The sequence below is a fragment of the Leucoraja erinacea genome, chromosome 5 (genome assembly GCF_028641065.1).
Source record: "Leucoraja erinacea ecotype New England chromosome 5, Leri_hhj_1, whole genome shotgun sequence".
Lineage (NCBI taxonomy): Eukaryota > Metazoa > Chordata > Chondrichthyes > Rajiformes > Rajidae > Leucoraja > Leucoraja erinaceus.
Window position 1 is genome coordinate 20542087 of NC_073381.1, and position 19773 is coordinate 20561859.

The window sequence follows — 19773 nt, forward strand, 5'->3', positions numbered from 1 at the left end:
AGACTTAAGATTTTTTTTCCTCTCTTCCTCAAATATTTGAAACTCCCTCTGGTATAATACAGCAAAACTGCTGTTACTTTTGCACAAAACATTGACAGATCGCAAGGAATCTGCAGAGGCGCAGCCAGCATCACCGGCAAATTGCTCACTGCTCTTCCGGTCTTCGAACTAACTCTTGTGCTGTAATATGGAAGATAATTAACATTTTTTTTTAAATCACTTTGCCTCCCATCCAGCTAATTGTTTACATTTATTGTGATTAACTGCAATTTTTAGTCCCTGGCTGCTCGTCATTTGAACCAGCCCAGCTGTCACAATGACTGATCTGCTCTTATGTCATCTCTATGTAGCCCATCTTCCAAGCTGCCCGATTCAACCAGAACATTGACGTAGGTGGGAAAAAATTGTTTTATAACAAAGCAATCATTTAACTCTAAAATAAAAAATTCAAATCATCTCAGTAACTACAAAATCATAAAAACACCATCTACTGATAAATGGTGCACTTCAATCGATATGTAATCACCAGATGCTTTAAATCTCATTGAAATCCATGATTAAAAATTGTTTCTGGACCTAGACTGTCACCGAACAATCAATGTTTGCAGGCTCATTGCACCACCCTTCCTCCCACACCATGTTTCGCAGACTATTCCATGGGGAGAATGAATCTGTGATGTCCCAACACTCTCACCCATTACCAACACCTTCAGTCCTCGAACATAACTTTCCTCTTCTTCTAAATGGTATAACTAGACACAACCATGGACCTTCCATTTAAAAGCCAGTCTCAGTCATGCAGGAAACATTATGTTGGTCTTTGTGCTACAACTTCTCTCTTGAACATTTCATCCTCCTTTCCCATCTGCTATATTGAGGTCAGTAATCTCTAACATCAGACAGGAACCTTTCTCTCTTTTTTAACAAATGAGGTCATATTTGTTGCCCTTCAATCCACAGGAACAATTTAAAAAAACTAGATTTTTTGAAGATGGTAACCAGAGCATCCCCAGCCCCCCTGCTGTCTCCTCCCATCCCCCAGCCTTCGGGCTACTCCTCCTTTTCCCTTTCTTGTCCCCACCCACCCCCGCCCCCGATCAGTCTGAAGAAGGGTTTCGGCCCGAAACGTTGCCTATTTCCTTCGCTCCATAGATGCTGCTGCACCCGCTGAGTTTCTCCAGCTTTTTTGTGTAACCCAGGAACCTTTCCATGGTGACCATCCCACGAGGAACACGGACAAAGTCTGTAAAAATAAGTTCCTCCTTATAACTGAAGCTCTAGGGTCCTGGTGACACTCGTGAATCTTTCCTGCACCTTTTCCAGTTAAATTACATTTGTTCCTATAGCAGGGTGAACAGAACTGCACACACTATTTAAAAGTTGGCCTCAGCAACATCTTTGAGTCTACCTGTGTCACTTTCAGGGACTGTGTTTCTGTGCCCGTAGGCGTCTCTGCTCTACAACAATCTCCAGGGCCCTACGATTTACTGTACAAGTCCTCCCCTGCTTTTATCTTACCCGTGTGCACCACCTCACACTTGTCAGAGTTAAATTCCACCTGTCGTGCCTTGGCCTACTTCCCTAATTCATACAGATCCTTTTGTAAATTTAGATAGCTTTCCTCATTGTCCATCACCCAGTCCTCACTGATCCATTTCATGACCTTGTGGCGTCAGCCTATATACGGGCCACTTATGGTCGAACCCTGGTCAGGAGGTACGAGGGCGGGCATGTGACGTCATGGGCTAGAGGGAGTGTCCTGGTACTTAAGGTTATCTCACCTCGAGACCTTAGAGCAGTCAACCGGTAGCTGAGCCCAAGTGAACAACCTCACTCAGCTACAGCAACAACGTTAATATAGTTAGCGCACCAACCCAACGTGTCGACCCCCGAGTAAACGTCTGTTTGAACTGGTCTGACGTCTCACCTTTATCCACCACGTTTGGTGCCGCTACAACCTCTTCGAAAAACTGAAATTTGTGCTTTCCCACTAAGGCACATACGGACCATCCCCATTCAGTTATTGTCTATCCAAATGCTGGTAGATCCTGTTCCTCAGACTTCCCTGCAGTAACTTGCCCACCACTGATGTCAGGCTCACTGGAATGGACTTTCCTGGCACTTCCTTGCTTGAGAGGGGGATAGAATCCGTCTCAGTTTTAAAATCTTTGTGAAAAATCAAGCCTTCTCAGTCTCCCAAAGGCTTGGCATTCATCGTAATCATCTTTGATAGCTTTTCAGTCGTGTCCACATCATATCCTTTGTCAGAAACCTGCTTTTGTTTCCAATCAATTTGCCAAGATACAGCCTGATATTATCAACAGGAAGGTACAGGGTTCTCTCAACTCATCGAGAAGAACCCCATTATAGCACAATGTTCACATGAATTCCCCATCAGTCTAGTTCTACATCGACTACATAGCTCATAGTATCATGTTTATGGGCAGGTTCCTTCTGTATGAAATTGGGCAGGTTCCCACAAATCCAACAACAGCTTGATTGTCTGTCCAAGCTCAATTTATTTCACACCATTATATCAGGAAAGATCACTACCATCAACCAAACAATCAATCACTGGTTCACATACCTCAGTCACTTTATCCACAATCCCACACAGCAAAGGAAAAGAATGAGGGAGCAACAATATTTGCAACCAGGAAAGAAAAGCTAGCTTTGCCTCACTGGCATCATGTTTGGAAGTTTTGAGATACTTTGCAAGGGTCTGTAACAGACAAACCTGACCTTGGCAAAAGGCTGAGACGGGTTTGCGATCATTGATCCAGATAACTGAAAGAGCACTGCCGGGTTTCACACAGACAAAAGGGTTTCTTCACACACTGGAATTGATACATCTTGGTTCCTGCTGTCTTAAGTGGCCCAGTTATCCATCTCATAATTGATGCTATATCAGGTGACGGTTCAACAGAGCTTATTTAAGTTAAACTCAAACTGGCAGAAATACTTTAGAAAATGGGACTGTGACAGATTTTCTTCAGAGGAGCCTCTAAATGTTTTACTAAAAGGAAGAACATCATAAGGACATTACAGTCATTGGTTTTAAGGCAGATATATTGAATTTTATGATGCTTGTCCAAATGGATTAACAAGTAGCTCAGATATCCCAATTTTACTTCCCATTTTTTTTTATTAGTCTGAAATAAGCAGCAGAATCTTTGCAACGTTACCCAGAGGAACTAGAGAGGTATAGGGTATTATTGTGTCATCCTATTCATTGTCCAGAACCAAAGCTGGGGCACGTCACCAACTGGGATATAGATCGACGTTTGTAATATGACTGGCGTTCCAAATAATGACTCATTTACTCGTGATTCAACGCTATGCACAAGCTTCAGTGGCAGCAACGTCGACTGGGATGAGCAAGGGGATGGGGGGGGGGAGAGGATGGGTGATAAAGAGTAGCTGAGGAGACAATTGTCATGACAGCAGTACCAGGGGAACAGGAAGGTGCGGCAAAAGGGACCTGGTGCTCTGTGGACATCCGGGTGAAACAGAGTGGGGATGAGAGTGAGTTTGGGCGGACAGACAAAGGGGAAACAAATAGTCGTCTAAGCAGGTGCACAAGCAGTTGAGTGCACGACAGGGAGATAAAGTATAAAATTAAATGGGTCAGAAACAATGAAAAGGATGAATGAGACCATAACCAGTGAGACATCACAATATTCCTTGCAGAAACAGAGAAAAATAAATGAAAGCATTTAATATCTTTCATCACACCTTTCCACCCACATTTTTAAAAAGTGCCCAAGCCTTGCCTGTGGCAGGTATGATATGATTAAAGCAGGTGCAGGAACCTGGCAACCTAGGACGAGGTAGAGAAAGAAAATGTAAGGAATTGCCACAGTGCAAGTTCTGCACACTGGCAATTGGGAAGTTTCACAGCCAATTGGATGCAGAATGTGCAATTTAAAATAATGTATGAGCAAGCCACTGACCATCAGTGCTGAGATTTTACACGACTCAGATCAAACTTTGAGTTAAAGTGCAGTTGGTGTCTGAAAGAGCTCGGAAAGATGTTGCTGCTCAAAGTACGAGTGCATATTACTTTGTCTGCCCTGGAAAAGCTGTTCAGTCATAGATCTGTGAGAGGGGCGCCCTCTGCTGGGAGTCTGCTGTTAATGCCGGGGACAGTATATTTGCAGCCAGTGAGTGTGCAAAGGTGCAGCGAATCGCTGTCTCCGGTCTGAAGAAGGGTTTCGGACCGAAACGTTGCCTATTTCCTTCGCTCCATAGATGCTGCTGCACCCGCTGAGTTTCTCCAGCTTTTTTGTGTAACCTGCAGCGAATCGCTGCTGGGCTGGTGTAACTCTGTTGCAACCTAAGAACCATCCAGACAGAGAGGCTTTGGCACCTTGATGCATCAAGAGTTTCCTGAGCATTCTAATGTTAACAACTTCCCAAAGTTTTTCAAAGTTTTACTTACTTGACAGCCTCTGCCACACTATTGGAGGTGTGCCCTGACAGGGCATCGTGTAGGTTCCGGATAAAGTAATCCCTGTATTCCTCCTGGAGTGCCATGAAAGTCCCACCCATCACAATGAACTCAACCTTGTCCACACTGTGTCCTAATTGCTTCAACTAAATGGAGGAAAAGGAAACAGAGTAAATTAATATTGGGTTGAATTAACCCAATTTAATGTTTTGCGTGACTAAAATACATCAAGTCAAGTCAAGTCAAGTTTATTTGTCACATACACATACGAGATGTGCAGTGAAATGAAAGTGGCAATGCTCCCGGACTTTTGTGCAAAAGACAAACAACAAAACAACCAAACAAATTATAAACACAATCATAACACACATATTCTTTTACATAATAAATAATGGAAGGAAAAACGTTCTGTAGAGTTAGTCCCTGGTGAGATAGGCGTTTACAGTCCGAATTGCCTCTGGGAAGAAACTCCTTCTCAACCTCTCCGTTCTCACCGCATGGCAACGGAGGCGTTTGCCTGACCGTAGCAGCTGGAACAGTCCGTTGCAGGGGTGGAAGGGGTCTCCCATGATTTTGTTTGCTCTGGAGTTGCACCTCCTGTTGTATAGTTCCTGCAGGGGGGCGAGTGAAGTTCCCATAGTGCGTTCAGCCGAACGCACTACTCTCTGCAGAGCCTTCTTGTCCTTGGCAGAGCAATTCCCAAACCAGATGGTAATGTTCCCGGACAAGGTGCTTTCCACCGCCGCTGCGTAGAAGCACTGGAGGATCCTCGGAGACACTCTGAATTTCCTCAATTGCCTGAGGTGGTAAAGGCGCTGCCTTGCCTTACTCACGAGTGCTGAGGCGTGTGATGCCCATGTCATATCCTCAGAGATGTGGACTCCCAGATATTTAAAACAGTTCACCCTATCCACAGGATCCAGAGGATGAAACACGCTTCGGAATAAACACCACTTGCTTCTGCAAAACTGCCCCAAGATTTATGTTTCCACCATATCAACAAAATAACACATGCCAACCCAACTATCATATTAATAGTACCACTGACTTTCCAGCTTCCTGACAGGTCCAATTAAAAGACCTCCAAGGTCAGAACTACTGGAGCAACGCAGGTGGAGACTAAAGAAAGAAAAGAGTGAGCGAGGTGGGTTGTTCGCAAGAGCGAACATGGTGGCTGCAGAAAAAAATGAAATTGGGTAAATGAGCAGGGTGGTCGAGGGAAGAAAGACATGAATGGAACACAATTATAAAAAACCTCTAGAAGATACTAAATCTCTTGTTTATTGAAGTGCAATATTAAAATGGTGGTGGTTCCATCGTCTTGGATATTTCTCAATCACTTGGTCTGTCATGCACTGGAGTTAAAAAGCTGCAACTGAATCAAGGAACATTGACATACATTTGCTGACGAGAAAGACGACACGTCTCCACATACCTGCTCCACACGATGCCTCGTCTGTAAGAAGGGGTCGTATCTTGCACGTATGGCCCGCATTGAGGTTGGCTATTCAAAGGGAACAATGACAAAGATATAAATGCAGCCAATTCAAGTTCGAAAAACAATGTGAATGGTTAGGTAGCAATAAAACAAAACTACAGAACTTTTACTAAACTTTTGTTGTGTGCTAACCAGTGAGTGTAAAGACAATACATGATTACAATCAGGCCATCCATAGTGTAAAGATACATGTTAAAGGGAATAACGTGAATAAAGTTTAGTGCAAGATAAAGTCCACGTGAATAAAGTTTAGTGCAAGATAAAGTCCAGTAAAGTGCGATCAAAGATAGTCCAAGGGTCTCCAATGAGGTAGATAATAGTTCAGAACTGCACTCTAGTTGTTTAAGAAAGAACTACAGATGCTGGAAAAATCGAAGGTAGACTAAAAAGCTGGAGAAACTCAGCGGATGAGGCAGCATCTATGGAGCGAAGGAATGGGTGAAGTTTCAGGTCGAGACCCTTCTGAAGAGATAGATGCTGCCTCACTCACTGAGTTTCTCCAGCTTTTTGTCTGCCTTTGCTCTCTAGTAGTTGGTCGGATGGTTCAGTTGCCCGATAATAGCTGGGAAGAAACTGTTCCTGAATCTGGAGGTGTGCGTTTTCATACTCCTATAGCTTTTGCTTGATGGGAGTAGGGAGAAGAGGGAGTGGCCAGTGTGCGACTCTTCCTTGATTATGCTGGTGGCCTTGCCAAGGCAACGCAAGGTGTAATTGGAGTAAATGGAAGGGAGATTGGTTTGGGTGATGGTCAGGGCTGTGTCCACAATTCTCTGCAATTTCTTATGAAGTCTTGGATGAAGTTGTTTTTTGGTAAAATGTATAGAAAGATGATATGCCCCCAAAACTTTAGGCAAGTTATCAGTGCTTTAATGCAATATATAAAAACATTAATATAACCAGAAAAATGAAAAAATGAAGGGAGCCAAGTAGTAAGTTAAAAGAGCACAAGAGCAGGAGCAACAATGTGTATAGTTCATGCATGTGTGAAAGGAACTTTCTTGTAATATTTCGCAGAAACCGAGTTATCAATGCATAGCCAGAGTTATCACTGAAGGATTAACAGGTTAGTGGCTACTATCGGTTTATCTGGTGATTCACGGGCAATACTCGCAATAGCCTGCATGATGCATTGGTAACAGCTGGGAGGCAAAGATAAGCCCACACAGAGGTGATGCTCCAACACACACCGAGATATCTAAATAAACAGTTAATTCAAATTACTGAACTGGTGTATTTTCAATCAGGACATTTTTATGGTTCTTTGCTCAAAAAAAAGATAGTTTCATAGCAATAATCACTGAGCATCAGTACATTGTCTGGCAATCTAACAGGCTTCCTTACCTCATATCCTGTGTATGACTGGGTTGAATATTCAAAGTCAGAATCAGGACCTCCAGGGCAGTACCTAGAGTTCACAAAACAAGTTTACAGACGCTGTAGAATGGGCAGAAGTTTAAATGACTGTTTTGATTCTTTTTCTCCTTGCAAGTTATTGTCATTTAGTGTGACTTTCTGCTCAATCAAGAATACAGGTTTTGTAAATTAATCCTCTTCCTACTTTTGACAGTCAATGCCAATTCCAGTTTGCTTGCTGATCACTTTCACCGAGGAAATTAATTAACATCCATAAAATTATATCAAAATTTCAGAACTTAAAAAAAAGACATTTTAACCACAAACATAACCATATAACAATTACAGCACGGAATCAGGCCATCTCGACCCTTCTAGTCCGTGCCGAACACATATTCTCCCCTAGTCCCATATACCTGCGCTCAGACCATAACCCTCCATTCCTTTCCCGTCCATATAACTATCCAATTTATTTTTTAAATGATAAAAACGAACCTGCCTCCACCACCTTCACTGGAAGCTCATTCCACACAGCCACCACTCTCCGAGTAAAGAAGTTCCCCCTCATGTTACCCCTAAACTTCAGTCCCTTAATTCTCAAGTCATGTCCCCTTGTTTGAATCTTCCCTACTCTCCGTGGGAAAAGCTTATCCACATCAACTCTGTCTATCCCTCTCATCATTTTAAAAACCTCTATCAAGTCCCCCCTTAACCTTCTGCGCTCCAAAGAATAAAGCCCTAACTAGTTCAACCTTTCTCTGTAACAAAGCAAACAATTAATTTAAAAAAATGTACATTGTCCCTTGTTGTCATTCCCAGGCATTCAAATGAATGGGCTCATTGTTCCTGAACCAGTTCTAACCTCGAGCATGTTCACTGGGTAGATTCAGCAGTGTTACTGCTTGGGCATTCTGCAAATTGACATGAAGTGCAATACTGGGGAGTAGCTGGGGAGAAACGGCAAGTCAATATCAGGGGCTTCTATATTTGAACAAGAGTTTCGAATTTCCCGATAGTTATATGGAGTAAATGCCAGCAATTTGGCACAAAACTACTGCCCAATGTTTTCTGGACTTGGAGAAGCAGCAAATATTTAGTACTGAAGACTGTAGGTATGCTACAAAAATTACCTTCAGCGGCGCTGCAGTTATGTCACTGCCGTGTGCACGACTTTGGCGCCTTTGGGGGGGGGGGGGGGGGGGGGGGGGGGGGGGGGGGGGGGGGGGGGGGGGGGGGGGGGGGGGGAGGGGAGCGGGATTAAAATACCATTTTCTCCTGCCTGTCCGAGATATATTTTCTCGGGCTACTACCTGATGCTGAAAAATCATTCCGACTGCTGTTCTCGGAAGTTTTATTTTTTAAACCGCGGGACAATTAAATCGCTGGAGTAAAATAAAAAATCTACTTCTAACGCCGTCAACGGGACGGGTCTCACGTAGGGAACAAAACATAAGGTAAGTCGTATATTTTACATATAAACTTGCTTCTTAGGATGACCTCAATACCAATTTCATCGACGAAAATGTGATTAAGGCCCCATACGAACCGGCAGTGTTTTTCCTGCCGATATGGGGTTTAAATTCACCGCAACCACAACGTTCCAAACGATCGCGTTCCACAAAATCTCACTCGCAAGATGATTTAAATGGCCATTCATATACGGGAATTAAACATTAAATTCCTTCCATTTGGCCTATAAATTCATGACAGTGCGATTTAAAAATCATGTTATATTGTGAATTGTTGTGTGAATGTTATTTGGACACAGGCTATTTAAAAATGTTCACTTTTTCATTAAGAAATGGATAGATGTTTAGATCTAGTAATTGAATTTTGTAATAAGCTACAATTAGGTAACTAACTAATTATATACTTTAATTTCAGGTCATTCAAGTAAGATTGTTTCATATTTGTTTCAGAATGCTTCAATCTATAATAACTGAAATTTTCATTCAATTCTCTTAATTTTTAAGAAAGTTATGGGCTTTTGACTGTCCTCAATCGCAGCTTTTGAATTATGTCAATGGAAAAGCAATAGGAAGCAAGATGATAATTTCCGAGTATGAAAATGGCCATAACTTTTTTAATACTGATATGAAAGTGAATTAGGTGTCAAATTAAACTTATTTTTATTCTTTATCTGATGGGATAAATTGCAGACTTGATTTTTAAAATCTCAAAATTGTGTAACATTGCTAAAGACTGCAGTCATTAGTGGAGTGTCAAACTATTCTAGTTTCAAGGATGAGGTTTTGGCAAACAGGTTGATTGAAATAATTGGGGCAGGTGCAAGGTAACTTTATGTTCAGAAGATGGGGGACGGGGGGGAGCAGCAGAGATCGGTGGGACCCGGCGGGGTACCGCATGCTGCCACCATGTACAGCGGCAGGTGGAGGACATGATTTTTTGGTGAACTTTTGTAACTTTCTCGGTGCCAGAACCAGGGCGACTTGTATACAGCCTAGGTGAGGTCTTTGCATGCTTTTACTGGGTTGTAAGCAAAACAATGCATTTCACTGTACCTAGGCACACACAACAATAATGTATCATTGAATTGAGTACTTACACACAAATATTTCCTGTGAAAGTGATGTGAGGGCATCGGTGTGGTTTACACATCACTGCGACCACAGCAATCTGTGAAGAGAAGAGGCAGAATTAATTAGAGGTAAAGAACAGCGGCGATTTGGATATTATTTGAGTGGTTTAGAGCTCAAAATGAAAAAAAATAAAAATTAATTACTAGAAATATGAAATAAAGGCAAAATATAACAGAGTGAGCAGTATTTGACAGAGAAAGAGTTAATGACATAGCTGAAAAATTATTTTATTTTGGTGACCATTCCCTCAAGAAAGATGTGTGCAGCTAACATCTGTCACTGCATTCAGAAAATAAATGCAAACACAATAATAAAATGGAAGGATGCAAATAGATATACCAACTCAGCAGATTTCTACACTAGGAAACAAAATAAAGCTCCAGTTGAACTATTTAAGAGCTCAGATATTAGGACTTGCTCTCCATGAAGTGTGCATGTGGATGTTTTTGCATTTCTTTGGTTGCTCAAAACTTGTATCCTTACCCCACTGGCTGTTCGTACAGGTTTTGCCTTCAATTTTGGCAACAAAACCTTTTTGTACTGAGGAGGCACAGCTGCAATAATGTCCACCAGCCTGGGTTGCGAGGTCAGTCCATATTTCGACGCAGTCTTTGTTTTCATTCTGTTTTTAAATAAAAATGAGGGGAACAATATTAATTGACTGGATATAGAAACAAGGAACCGCAAAAGGACACAAAATTCTGGAATAACTCTGGGGTTCGGCAGCAGCTCGGGAAAATTTGAATAGGTGACGTTTTGGGTCTGCACCCATTCCTCAGTTTCCCCGACCCAAAGCACCTATCCATGTTCTTTAGAGATGCTGCCTAACTTTCTGAAATACTCCAGCACTGTCTCTTTTTAACATTAATAGGCTATTTGAATAAAAACCTTCAGATGAACATGAAAGTAACCCCAACTCCACTGGAATCCAAAATCAGCAGCTAATTAGGAATCGGAAATTTGTAGTGACATATTGCATTCCAACTTACAGTATAAAACTCAGAACGGAGCGCAAAAACATTGGAAGACCTTGCATCAACCATGGTTGTTCAGATGTCCACAATCTAGCTACGCTCAAATTTATAATCTCTTCCATCTTCAAGGATCCTTTTTTAAAATACTGCTCTATTTTTTCTATGACTGGACATGGAGGTCGAGGGCTTCCACATTTCTCCATCCGGAGATGCACACTCCTTTCAGGTGAAGCAGGTATTCACAAATACTTCTTTCAATTGAAGGCAGTGCACTGGTGCCACACTTGCAAGGTCAAATGCAGACAAAAGAGGATACAACGAACTGGAATAACTCAGCAGGTTACCCTTCTTCAGGCCGAAACATCATCTATCCATGATCCCGCGGGAGAACAAAGAAGGGAAGAAGTTTGAAAGTGTAGTATAAACTTAAAACTAGACTTATACCATCTGATGTGATATTAGAAAGCACTTTATAACAGAGTTGTGAACATCTGAAATATTATCTCCAAAAGCTGTTAAGGGGAATGTCAAATAAACATAAATTATAATTCAGACCAATAGATGTAGGTATGTTGCAAAACTTACCTTCAGCGGCGCTGCAGTTCTGTCGCTGCCCGTGTGCGCCTCTTTGGCGCCTTTGAGAGGGGGGCGGGTTTAAAACACGATTTTCTCTAGGTTATTGAAATCGAGGTTGTTCAGTCGCTGACGAAAAATCGCTGCGCCATTCATTCGCTGCAGCTATTTTTTAACTAAATTGGGTTATTTAATTGTTATAGTAGATTAAAAATCATCCTCTATAGCCGCGAATGCCGACAATGGGACGGATCTTATGTGGGGGACAAGGCAAGGTAGGTTGTTTATTTTTACATTAAAAAGTGCTTCTTAAGATTCCGTTATTCAAAATTTTAAGTTGCGAGTACGTGACTTGGGGGCCCATTCAAACCCGCAGTATCTTTCATGCCGCATATGGGCTTCAAATCCACCGCAATGGCAACGTTCCAAACCATTGTGTTCCAGAAAAACCCACTCGCAAGCTGTTTTAAATGGCCATTAATTTACAGCAATTGAACACTAAATTCCTTCCATTTGGCCTATAAATTAATTTCAATGAGATTTAAAAATCATGTTTTATTGTGAATTCTTGTGTTAATGTTCTTTGGACACTTAAGCTATTTAAAAATGTTAATCTTCTCTTAAGAAATGGATAGATGTTTAGATCTAGTAATTGAATTTTGGAATTAGCTACAATTGGGTAACTAACTAATTATATGCTTTAATTTCAGGTCATCCAATAAGATTGTTTAATATTTGTTTCAGAATGCTTCAATCCATAATAACTGAAAATTTATTTCTGTTCTCTTAATTTTTAATAAAGTTATGGCCAATTGACTGTCCTTGATCACAACTTTTGTGTTAAGTCAATGGAAAATCAATAGGGAACAAGATGCTAATTTCTGAGTATGAAAATGGCCATAACTTTTTTAATACTGAAGATATGAAAGTGAATTCGGTGTCAAATTATTATTATTTTTTTAATGATTTATCTGATGTGATAAATTGCAGACTTGATTTTTTAAATCTCTAAATTTTGTAACATTGCTATAGATGTGTTCTACAGATAGATGAAAGGCTGCAAAAGCAGACAGATGAAGGCCATGATACAATCAGACCTGATCTTCTGAATGATGGAACTCACTTAACAGATGGAAAAGTAACTCACTAATAAGAACGGAGTGGGAAATACTGAATTCTGCATGGTGCTGCTGCCACCACTGTAAACTCTAAGTATGTTAAGAGTCTGTCTTAAGAGTGCCACCATCGTCCCTGTCCCGAAGAAACCAAACCCAGCCTGCCATAATGACTTTCGACCAGTGGCCCTAACACCCATTGTAATGAAGTGTTTTGAGCGACTAGTTATGCAGCACATCAAAAATAGTCTACCTGCCGACCTAGACCCACTGCAGTTCGCCTACAGAGCCAACCGATCCACAGAGGATGCAGTCTCAACAACACTGAACCTCGTATTGTCACATCTCGATCGGAAAAATACCTATGCCAGGATCCTCTTCATAGACTTCAGCTCTGCTTTCAATACAATCATTCCGCAGCAGCTGGTGGAGAAGTTGGAGCTATTGGGGGTTGATGCTGGCACATGCAACTGGGTCCTGAACTTTCTGTCGCAACGGCAGCAGACAGTCAGGGTGGGCAGTAGGACATCAAAAACCATAGCCGTGAGCACTGGCTCACCCCAAGGCTGTGTCCTAAGCCCCCTTCTGTTTAGTCTGCTGACACACGACTGTACTGCCAGACTCAATAACAACTTCATCAACAAGTTCGCTGATGACACAACAGTGGTGGGTCTCATCAGTGACAATGATGAATCGGCGTACAGGATGGAGGTGGAGCTGCTCACAGGTTGGTGTAAATCCCACAACCTCATTCTTAACGTGGGAAAAACTAAGGAGATGGTGGTTGACTTCAGGAGGGCGGGGAAACAACACCATACACCTCTGCACATCGACGGAGCTGATGTGGAAAGGGTCAGCAGCATGAAGTTCTTAGGACTACATCTGTCTGATGACCTGACGTCCACGGTCCAACACCACAGCTCTGGTCAAGAGAGCCCAGCAGCGACTTCACCCTCTCCAAAGACTACGTAAAGCAGGCCTCCCCACCACACACCTACGGACTTTTTATAGGGGGACTGTCGAGAGCACACTGACATACGGCATCACTTCCTGGTTCGGGAGTTGCAAGGCGTACGAACGGCACCAACTGGACAGGATAGTGAAGACCGCAAGCAGGATTATTGGTGCTCCACTCCCCTTCCTGCTGGACATATACAGGAAGAGATGTATCAACAGAGCCATCTCCATCATCAAAGACCCTTACCACCCATCGCATGACATTTTCTCCATCCTCCCATCTGGGAAGAGGTACAGGAGCATTAGCTGCAAAACCAGCCGGATGCTCCTCAGCTTCTTCCCACAGGCTATAAGACTGTTAAATGGACTTTGCCCCCTGCCAAGTATCGCGCACAAACCCCCACACTGCAGCAGAGCCACTGTTGTGCCGCTGCCGGTCGGAACGGCTGTTGAATGTTTAGTAGAGTGTTAAATTTGTTCATGACATGTATTTTTTATTTTCATTTCTATTTATTTTTTCATGCACACTGAATGGACACTGGTTGAGCAACGTTTTTTTGTTTCCTCTGGGTATGCGAATACTCAGGAAATGACAATAAAGATATACAATACAATACAATGTTATTTATCTGTTTAGTCGGGGTAAATAAAAGGCTCACACGATCACCAATTTGGTGCGTCTAATTCTGTAAATGATCGAACATTGCATGTGGAAAGAGGTGACAATAAAGAAAGGTATTAAAAAAGAGAATGCAGTAGGCAGCGATGTCGGGATGACATTAATCTGGGCCGGTCATCGTTCTTATCTTCAGCAAAACAAAGTGGCCAAGTCACTGCACATATATTTTTGGGCATCTTCTTCCATATTCTAAACTCTTGGTATTAAATAGATGGCACTCAAATATTTATGCCAAATATCAATTCTGCTTGTAAATACGTGAAGAGTCATCCAGGGCTGATACTCACTTGTTCAGGTTGACATCCTTCCCTTGCTCATGGGCTTCAATCAGCTCTTTGAGAACATCGGCAATTGTCATCATCATTCGCTCAGCATGGCTGAACTCCACTAGAAAAAGTTAATTAAATTGATTTTAATAAACAACTTTCACACAGTGAAAATTCCAGATTGTTGTGAATGGCAAGCTAAAGATATAATCTTACAAAGAAAGACCAAAAATTTAAATAAATCAGACGAAGGAAGAGAGACACAGAAGTCTGGGAAGGGAATTCCAGCGTTTCAGGTAACAAGCAGCATAGCCAACAAGAGAGGCCACAGTGTCGCTAGATTCATAAGACACCAAATTTAGAGATTATAGAGATGATTCCAATGATCTCCAGACCGACCTCCAACTTTCAGTAATTAATTATACAGAGGAAATGGAAGTCTTGAATTGAAAACAGCAAAAAAAAAACTTTAAACTGAAGTGGTAGATAGAGCTTGAGCTAATGTATATTGGCCAACACACAACAGAACTATTTATAAAAGGCTAGTGCCATTTTCACAATTAATCGTTTGTGCACCTGGATATTTTGTTTAATTTAGCAGAGATATAGCATGGAAAGAAAACCTTCGGCCCACTGAGTTCAGGCCGACCATCCATCACCCACTCACACCATTTCCGTTAGAGTCACTCTCTACATGGTTCAGAGGTAACTGAAAACCATGACCATCAGGATCAAGAACAACTTCGGCTCAGTACTCATCTGGCTCTTGAACACTTTTGTTTTGTACTATTATAGTTACCTAGTATTATATTTATTGAATTTTTATAACATATTATCTGTGGTTTCTTACATTTATGGGCTAGTTAAGCTGCACCAAAAACTTAATTATTCCATTGTCAATACATACAATTAAACAAACTCGACTGTTTCATCAACACCTGTAGTGCAGCAGCACAAAAAGGCTTCAACAGTAGACCCACAAACCCTGCAAGCACAGATGAACACTTGCAACAAGTTATCCAAGACGCATAACATTCTGACTTGCAAAGAGATTGCCAATCTGTCATCAGCACTTGGTCAAACTTCTGAATTCCCCATTTACTGGATTGTGACTACCCCTTTTAAATATGGACTACAGTGACACAGTGTCAACTCACCAACTTCTGAACAACAGCTCAGAATGAGCATTAAATGGTGGCCATATCTATCATGCCTACACCCCATAATGAAAGTGGGACAAAGTTGCATCTGAACTAATTCACCAAGGTATATATTGGAGCCAAAATATAAATTATCCATGAAAAAATGATGGAGGTGAATGTCCTCCAGCACCATTTCATCTGGAGACCACATTTAGCCTTGATGAGTTACATTTTGTGTTTTCTATCAATTTGTGGTAATGAAGTTTTTAACAAGACCAGCATTTATTACTGACTCCGAGGAACCATCGAACCATGTTCAGTAGGAGTTCCCAATTTTCTTATCCAGTCTTGAGGAATGGTATACTTCTAACCCACAATGGTGGACGTCTTGGCAAGGAACTAATATGACTAGACTAAATGGGACCAATTGGGTCCCATGTTCACACGGGAGGGCTGGTCTCCCGATGCAATATTCCACCTCTCCACCAATTCCAAAATTGGTGGCCAGTAGGGGGGCTTTCTAGAGTGCTGGTATGGGTTCTTGGGGTGGCAGCTCAGTTCCTCAAGCCTGATGTGCTGGCAGCTCACTCATGGCTGGTGGGCTGGCAGTTGACTCATGGCTATTCCTTGAAATTCCATTTCAAGCAGGGTGCAAGGCCACCAAATTCAAATCCATTCTCCTACCATTTCAAGCAGGGTGCAAGGCCACCAAATTCAAGTAGTTTCTTACCACTTTCAGCAGGGTGCAAGGCCACCAAATTCAAGTGCAGTTTCCTACCACTTCAAGCAGGGTGCAAGGCCACCGAATTCAAGTGCAGTTTCATACCACTTCAAGCAGGGTGCAAGGCCACCAAATTCAAGTGCAGTTTCATACCACTTCAAGCTGGATCCAAGGCCACCAAATTCAGTGCAGTTTCATACCACTTCAAGCAGGGTGCAAGGCCGCCAAATTCAAGTGCAGTTTCATTCCACTTCAAGCAGGGTGCAAGGCCACCAAATTCAAGTGCAGTTTCATTCCATTTCATGCAGGGTGAACACCATAAAACCACCACAAAACACCAAACTCAGTTCAGTAGACATTCAGTATGTTCAGTTGATTCACAGCTCAGACAGTCGTGACCTCTCCCTCCCCCATCATGCAGAGACTGAGCCACATCAACACTTACGGGTTTTATAACCCCTCCCCCTCCCACCGGAAAAGCTGTGGCCTTCATGGCGTGATTGACAGGAGAGAGAGATTCTCACCATAACACTAATAACACTTTTATTTTTCATTGATGGGAAGAATCCTCTGCACCTGCTGAGCGGAAGGGGGACTGAGTAAGATGGCCAAAAATCACAGCCGTAAGTGGTAGTGTTTTATCTAAAATTAATATACAGTGCAAACAGGAAGTTACCCAAAGCACCCAAACCACCATTTGCAGTAGTGCCCTTTAACTTCAAGCCAAAGCACCCAAACCACCATTTGCAGTAGTGCCTTTTAACTTCAACCCAAAGCACCCAAACAACCATTTGCAGGCAGTGCCTTTTTACTTCAAACCAACCATATTTTCATTTTCAAACCACATTAAGGGGACTCACAGTTGAGTAGACATGTGTTCAGTGTTATTCAGAGCTCAGAGAGACGTGACCCTCTGGCTTTCTACATCTTGCAGAGACATGGTGAGGCACACCACTTCCGGGTTTTATACTCCCACCATCAGGAGCAGCAGAGAGAATGGCATTTTGTTTTTATAACATTAATATCTTTCTGATTTTTCATCGATGGGAAAAATCCTCCCGTCCCGGAAGGCGGAGGGGGAGCTCTGAGCAAGGTGGCCAAAAATGACGTCCGTAGGTGGCGGCGTTCTCTCGGAAATCACACCACAGCGAGCCAAAAGCGGTCAAGATCAGACTTTTAGTAATATAGATATTCCCTTATTGCTGCTTTCCTTGGAAGCAAAAGAGGGCATGGGTTGAAAAGGTGCTGCGAAAGAAGCTTTAGAAGGTGACTAAAATTAGAGCACATGGTATTGGGTGTAGGGTGTTGACATGGATAGAAAATTGGTTGGCAGACAGGAAGCGAAGAGTAGGAGTGAACGGGTCCTTTTCAGAATGGCAGGCAGTGGCGAGAGTGGCACAAGGCTCGGTGTTCGGGCCACTACTGTTTTCCATGTATATTAATGATTTGGAAGAGGGAATTTGGAGCAACACTAGCAAGTTTGCAGATGACACAAAGCTGGGTGGAAGTGTGAACTGTGAAGAGGATGTTAGGAGGTTGCAGGGTGACATGGACAGGTTAAGTGAGTGGGGAGATGCGTGGCAGATGCAGTATATTGTAGATAAATGTGAGGTTATCCACTTTGGCAGCAAAAACAAGGGGGCAGATTATTATCTCAATGGGGTTAGGTTAGGCAAGGGGGAGGTGCAGCGAGACCTGGGCATCCTTGTACACCAGTCACTGAAAGTTGGCGTGCAGGTACAGCAGGCAGTGAAGAAAGCTAATGTTAGCCTTCATAACAAGAGGATTTCTGTATAGGAGTAACGAGGTTCTTCTGCAGTTGTTTAGGGCCCTGGTGAGACCACATCTGGAGTATTGTGTCCAGTTTTGGTCTCCTAATTTGAGGAAGGACATCCTATTGATTGAGGTAGGTTCACGAGTTGATCCCTGGGATGGCGGGACTGTTATACGAGGAAAGATTTAAAAGACTAGGCTTGTATTCACTGGAGTTTAGAAGGATGAGGGGGATCTTACAGAAACATATAAAATTATAAAAGGACTGCACAAGCTAGATGCAGGAAAAATGTTCCCAATGTTGGGCGAGTCCAGAACCAGGGGTCACAGTCTTAGAATAAAGGGGAAGACATTTGAGACTGAGGTGAGAAAAAACTTTTTCATCCAGAGAGTTGTGAATTTGTGGAATTCCCTGCCACAGAGAGCAGTGGAGACCAAGTCACTGGATGGATTTGAGAGTTAGATAGAGCTCTAGGGGCTAGTGGAGTTAAGGGATATGGGGAGAAGGCAGGCAAGGGTTATTGATAGGGGACGATCAGCCATGATCACAATGAATGGCGGTGCTGGCACAAAGGGCCTAATGGCCTCCTCCTGCACCTATTTTCTATGTAATAGAGAAACAGCCCATTTCAGAAAAAGGTTATACCTTGGTTTAAGAACGTTATCCCATCACAACAGCATCAGTATATCATGTTCCAGAAGGAACTGCAGATGCTGGAAAATCAAAGGTAAGCAACGTTTCGGGCCGAAACCCTTCCTCAGTCTGAGGAAGGGATTCGGCCCGAAACGTTGCATATTTCCTTCGCTCCATAGATGCTGCTGCACCCGCTGAGTTTCTCCAGCATCAGTATATCCTTTTTTTTCTTTTTTGTGTAATCCAGTGTCACCTTAAATGTACCTTATATCATATTTGCATCAGAGACCCACACCATCCTGGCCACACACTCATCTCACCACTGACATCGGCAAGAAGGTACAGTAGCCCAAGAACTGTGACGTCCAGGTTCAGGAACAGCTTCTTCCCTACAACCATCAGGCTATTAAACGCGACAACCTCGTAAGTTCTGAACTACAATAGACTATTATTATTGCACTGTTATTGTTTGTTTTTTTGAGTACGTGTATATATGAGTATGTGTGTATGCATACACACTGAACTTTTTTTCTCTCTCTCATTTATCGTATTATTTACAGTGGACTATGTTTACCTATTCTGTTATGCTGCAGCATGTAAGAGTTTCATTGTTCTATCTGGGACATATGACATTAAAACACTTGACTCTTGTTCTGGAGCAAAAGAAAAGCAAGCTGCAGAAACATCTCCGCCTGTTCTATATATCACATTCCTATCTTGGGAAATCTAATATTTATTTGCTTGTGGACACCATTAGCATTTATTCTCAATCCTTAAATCCGCCCACACCATGGAGACAGATTAGAATTAAACACACGCAGGACTTAAGATTCAGTGAACTTGGTTTGTACAACGGTTAGCAGTAGTCATATTGGATTTCCTTTCTAAATTTGTATTTAAACCAATGTAGTGGCCCCGAATCACAAGGAAACTAACCACAAAACTCCAATTCTAGTTGGTAAATTCCTTAAATCAGCCTGAGAGGCCAGAGTGCGGTCAGAGGCAAAGATCCAATAGCAGATCCGCTGTAGGATCTTT

General features: G+C 42.4%; 1 protein-coding gene across 2 annotated transcripts in view; it reads right to left on the reverse strand.

Annotated features, from left to right (window-relative positions):
• The window catches only part of elp3 (elongator acetyltransferase complex subunit 3), a 79847-nt gene that overhangs the window by 59752 nt on the left and 322 nt on the right, over positions 1–19773 (reverse strand). For both annotated transcript variants that reach the window (XM_055635209.1, XM_055635210.1), the window contains exons 2-7: positions 14487–14586; positions 10385–10523; positions 9868–9938; positions 7290–7353; positions 5886–5954; positions 4442–4596 (exon numbers count right to left, since the gene is read on the reverse strand). In XM_055635209.1, coding sequence (XP_055491184.1) covers positions 4442–4596; positions 5886–5954; positions 7290–7353; positions 9868–9938; positions 10385–10523; positions 14487–14586 — 598 coding nt within the window. The remainder of the gene's footprint in view (positions 1–4441; positions 4597–5885; positions 5955–7289; positions 7354–9867; positions 9939–10384; positions 10524–14486; positions 14587–19773) is intronic.